This window comes from Rhinopithecus bieti, unplaced genomic scaffold, assembly GCF_001698545.2.
Source record: "Rhinopithecus bieti isolate Rb0 unplaced genomic scaffold, ASM169854v2 scaffold_33320, whole genome shotgun sequence".
Lineage (NCBI taxonomy): Eukaryota > Metazoa > Chordata > Mammalia > Primates > Cercopithecidae > Rhinopithecus > Rhinopithecus bieti.
The window spans coordinates 19,075-24,801 of NW_016814054.1; the positions used below are offsets into that span (position 1 = coordinate 19,075).

The window sequence follows — 5,727 nt, forward strand, 5'->3', positions numbered from 1 at the left end:
CACTTGATCTTAGCCAAAAGGCCAAGAAGCGACAAAAGGAATTTTAAACTTTTAAATTCACAAAATAACATCTGAACAGAAACCTCTGTCCCAGTAGATAGAAATATGCACAATAAAACTGCATGATCTGAAGAGCCCCAAAAGACCTGACCTTCACCTTTGCCAAGTGTTCTTTCTATGGGCTGTCTTTCACAATGCAGGGGAGGGGAATCTTAGAATCCTTTACCTTTAATGTAAATGTCGGTACCACATCATTCTATTTATAATAGTTTTTTTTCCAGCCTATCTCCTGTGTCACAGTCAACTCTCCTCTGCAGCCTCCTAATAATTTGTGCATATCTCTGACATTGCTAATATCTTTCATTCTTACTACACCCAACATCTCCCAGAGTGGTTATAGGCTTATTTTTGTAAAAGTAAGGACAGTTTCTTATTAAATTTTGTGATACTGGTACCTAACAGAATGCCAGGGAAAAGGGTTAAATGATAATGGAATAATGAACTACTGTCAGGAGAGTGGGAAATGTGTAGCTATATCATTATAGTCAAGATATAAAAGGGAACTGGAAAGGAGATGGACAGATTTTAAAAGTGAACTTCGTCACCCTCACACCGTTATAATAAGAGACACCAATTTTTCATCATGTCTAATGACAAGCATTGCTCCCTGTTAGCTATGTGGAATTGCCCAATCTCCTTTTAAAGCTGTTTCTCCCAGAAGTTAGGAAGCCTAAAGATATGAACATCTAAAAAATAGAGAGATATTAATGCAATTATTTGGCAGAATCTATGCCTACTAAATAAAAATGAAATTTTAGACAAAATACAAGTTAACTAAATTTATTTTACATTTATGATTTAAAAAGTCTCTAAGCAAAATAAGTGCAGCAGAAAGGTTAGAATAAGGATGTCATGGGTACATGGGGACTAGGGACATTTATCTGAGTCCCATCTTTGTGCCAGGCTCTGCTATTTATTTGAGCATATTGCAATAGTCAACTTGTAGACATTATAGGCTATGTGTACATTAAAATGAAAATCATGAAGAAGAAACTTATGGGTACAAATTTAGAGTCTCACCTGTCACACTAAAGTCGTTTCCTAAGTATTTTCTCCTTTTCAGTTTCTCTAAAAAAACCCAATTCTACTGAAAATTGACGTTGAATAAAGTAAACACGTATAGAGGAATGTCACCTCAGACAGCTGTACTGTTTAAAGTGATAGGAATACCCCAGTGACATGACACTGAGGATAAATGGATGAATTCGCTTGGCTCTACATAACCTACTAGACACCACAAGTTGTACCTATGACAAACAAATTGTGCTATCTTTGTGTATCAAGAATCCACAGCTAATTTGTAATCCTGATTTTCCAGATTACTAAAAGAAAGCAGTAAAATATATGGGAAAATATGACAACACACCAAAATGGCACCCTCTCCACTGAAGCTTCAGACTTCCTTTTGAATTGTTTTGTCTGATCCTCCATCTGGCAGCACTGGCTGTCCCTGGCCCTCAGCCTCCTCTTCCTCTTGGCCATAGGGGCCAACGCCACCCTCCTGATCACCATCCAGCTGGAGACCTCTCTGCACAAGCCACTGTACTACCTGCTCAGCCTCCTCTCCCTGCTGGACATCTTGCTCTGGGTCACTGTCATCCCCAAGGTCCTGGCCATCTTCTGGTTTGACCTCAGGCCCATCAGCTTCCCTGCCTGCTTCCTGCAGATGTACATCATGAATTGTTTCCAAGCCATGGAGTCTTGCACATTCATGGTCATGGCTTATGATCGTTATGTTGCCATCTGCCACCCACTGAGATATCCATCAATCATCACTGATCAATTTGTAGTCAAGGTTGCCATGTTTATTTTGACCAGAAATGTGCTTATGACTCTGCCCATCCCCATCCTCTCAGCACAACTCTGTTATTGTGGAAGAAATGTCATTGAGAACTGCATCTGTGCCAATATGTCTGCTTCCAGACTCTCCTGCGATGATGTCACCATCAATCACCTTTACCAATTAGCTGCAGGCTGGACTCTGCTAGGATCTGACCTCGTCCTTATCTTTCTCTCCTACACCCTCATTCTGCGAGCTGTGCTGAGACTCAAGGTGGAGGGTGCTGTGGCAAAGGCCCTAAGCACATGTGGCTCCCACTTCATCCTTATCCTCTTCTTCAGCACCATCCTTCTGGTTTTTGTCCTCACACATGTGGCTAAGAAGAAAGTTTCCCCTGATGTGCCGGTCTTGCTCAGTGTTCTCCACCATGTCATTCCTGCAGCCCTTAACCCTATCGTTTACGGGGTAAGAACCCAAGAGATTAAGCAGGGAATGCAGAGGTTGTTGAAAAAAGGATGCTAACAAGGGCAGCAGGATCTCTGAATATCTAAAATAAGATAACTTATTAATGACTTAATGAGTGAGTGGGCTGAAATTCATACCTGTTTCTTATAACCTCAAACTGGATACACTATATATCCTGTGTGCTTTTCAAAAACATCAGTTTTATTTTAAGTCTATTTTTCTTTCCACCCTTTTCTCAGAAATATTCTTGGCCCTCTCTCATTTTATTCCATGCTTATAATCATATTTTGTCCAAAACACTGACATTCCTTAAAGCAGATTTTAAAGTGAAAAATTTATATTGCTGAACACACGCCTCTTAATATGGCATGAATTTTATATTATTGAAAATACAACTGAGGTTATTTTGTTGTGTCTGTTATGTGTAATGTCCTTTTATTCCTATTTTCATAAAAAGGAATACATTGGAGAAAAAAACACTGTAGTTGACATTTCAGTCCTCAGTGGTGGAAGGTTGCTACTGCTCTGTAATTAGGTCTTTTTCTCTCACCCTTCAACCACATCATTGCTTTTCTCTAGTTCTCTTTCTCCTCTCACCTTCTCTCTCTCTCTCCCTCTCCTTCTCTTTCTCTGGAAGACAAGGTAAACTTTCGTACTGTGCATTGCAAGAGGGCAGGGGTTTTGCCTTGATTTCTCATATAAGTAACAATTATCAATGAGTTTTATTGAATATGAGATTCCTGAATCCTCCTCCCCAATGTGTCTGTGCTTGGAACATTTATCTTTCAGATCCAATATATCACAGGTTTTGGTACGCAAAGAAAGCTTTATTAATGAGTCAAAGATTGCTCGTATTATAGCATATAATCCAGCAATAATATTGACACCTAAAATACCTTTCTTGAACATTATTTTCTCATTAATTGGACAGCTTCTAAGCACACATGAATGATAACATGCATCATAAGCTGCAAACGTACAGGAACAAAGAGCAATCACTGGGGAAAGAACGATTAATGGGGACCTTGAACAATTCTGAAACATACACAGGGCCAGAATATGTTTCATATCAGAATAGTCATTGTGGAGAGACCACATTGAATGCCTGGAGCATTCAGTAGAATTGCTGAAGTGGCCATTAGTTTGTAGTAGTACGTAACTAGCACTGGAATAAAAGCTACTCTACATAAAAAGTAGAAAGATTAAAATCAAGACTTGAGAGAAATAAGCTGATCGGCATGTAACTTATGGTTTGCCAAGATAAACTTCCAACATTCTAAAGGAAAACAACTAAATGTAGACTCTCAACAATGTAAAATTTCCTATTGTTAGCAGTAGAGAATCTGTATGGGTCTGCAGTAACCTAAATTCTTTCCTCCTCAGAAGAAAGAATTCAGCTGAGGGGCATAAGGCAGAATGAGAGACTGAGGCAAGTTTTAGAGCATGAGTGAATGTTTATTAAGAAATTTAGAGCAGGAATGAAAGGAAGTAAAGTACACTTGGAAGAGGGTCAAGCGGGTGACTTGGGAGATTAAGTGCACAGTTTGGCCTTTGACTTGCAGTTTTATACCTTGCCATGCTTCTGGGGGTTACATTCCTTCACCCCTGGTTCTTCCCTTGAGATGGGATGTCTGCATGCACCAGTGGCCAGGCAGCTCTACTAACAGGTGTACCATAGTTCTTGAAACATAATTTTTCTCTTTTCACTCTTCATTTTTATTAAAAACAATGATAAGACTGATTTGATTGCAAAATAAGCTCTAATCTTCTTATACTTGGTCTGATTATTTGGATAAAGCACAGCAAGAATAATTATTTGTCATATAAGCTCCTTTTTAACCCTTTTCCCATTTGCCCTACGAACACTTGCTGGCAGCACCTGCAGCTGCAGCGTTTACCTGAAAATAACTTTGCCATAAAATATCTCACTTTTATTATTATTTTCACATCACTCTAGTATATCAACTGTGCAAACAAAAGACATTGTTCTATTTATAGCATTCGATTTTAATAGAGGTATTTCCATTTACAAAATGCAGTAATTCTCGATCGTAGAAAATGTCAAATCCTAGAAAACATAGCATTCTTATCCATAATGTTAACATTATTCTCGAACAACTGTTGGCCAAAGATGCATTTGATGAATCCAATTTTTTTGAAATATGATGATTCTGATGATTCAGAAGATTATGATGTTAGTTCTATTTAGCAATAACTCCAAGAACAGATTTTATACTTTATTTTAACACTAAAAATCAATCAGATTTGCTTCAGCCTCAAAGAGTGTGTTTATGTAAAATTAAATGAGTACTGACAGTATCCTCTCTAGGTGCAGATCTGAGCTGCACTTTACATGTTTTGGGTTGACTCACAGACATTCTAACACAATTATGTCTTTCTCACATCAGTGTCTTTGAATCCTGAAAGACCAATATCTAGGGAGTGCATTCTGTTATACAAGCAATGAAATAAAAACTATAAAACAAAGTATTATTTCTGCTAAGCCTTTAAACAGATGTTTCACAAAGGTACCTATGCAATGTTTTCTCCAAGCTGATGTCTTATGAAGTTCATTGTTGAGAAGCCAATGTGACTCCTCAACTTCTCACTGCTTTGTGCTCATATTTGGAGTTCAGAAAATTTCCATAATCACAGTATTGCTTCTCCTATAGGTCAAAAGATACAAAGATGTTTTGGGTTTCCTGTCTTCGTGATCTCCACTTTCTGAAATACTGTACTTGCACAAACATACCTACCTGCCTAAGCCTACACATATTTCTACGCACTTCCAAAAATGAAGGAGAGGTGTGTATATTTAAACATAAAGAGAGGCCTGGCACGGTGGCTCATGCCTGTAATTCCAGCACTTTGGGAAGCTGAGGCAGGCAGATCCCTGAGGTCAGGAGTTCGATACCAGCCTGACCAACATGGTGAAACTCGTCTCTACTAAAAATAAAAAATTAGCCAGACATGGTGGCTCATGTCTGTAATCCTAGCTTCTCGAGGAGGTTGAGGCAGGAGAATCGCTTGAACCTGGGAGAGATTGCAGTGAGCCAAGATCGAGCCATTGCACTCTAGCCTGGGCAACAAGAGTGAAACTCCATGTCAAAAATAAAGAAATAAATAGAGCAAGATAAAATAGTGGCTTATAGCACTTCTCACAGAGTGTCTTAAAACTTCATGCACTGGAGTGTTTGTTTTTAACAGAGGGATATCAGATATTTAGGAATTTGTCCTATTATAACTTATACTGCTACCACATTATTATACTCTATACATCATTCCATGTGTCATTCTATTCTCCCATTCTACTGCATTTTATATTTTCTTAATCTATCTCATAAGCATTTGCTAAAATTATTTCATGTTGTGTTATTTTGCTTGACTCGGTATAAAATTTAAAAGTGAGTGAAAACATGTAG

At 38.3% G+C, this 5,727-nt stretch overlaps 1 protein-coding gene across 1 annotated transcript; it reads left to right on the forward strand.

Annotated features, from left to right (window-relative positions):
- Window positions 1-1,414: 1,414 nt before the first annotated feature.
- Window positions 1,415-2,362, forward strand: LOC108513700 (olfactory receptor 56A3-like). The gene is given in 1 exon segment (XM_017849546.1): window positions 1,415-2,362. A coding segment is annotated over 1 exon segment (948 nt).
- Window positions 2,363-5,727: the final 3,365 nt, after the last annotated feature.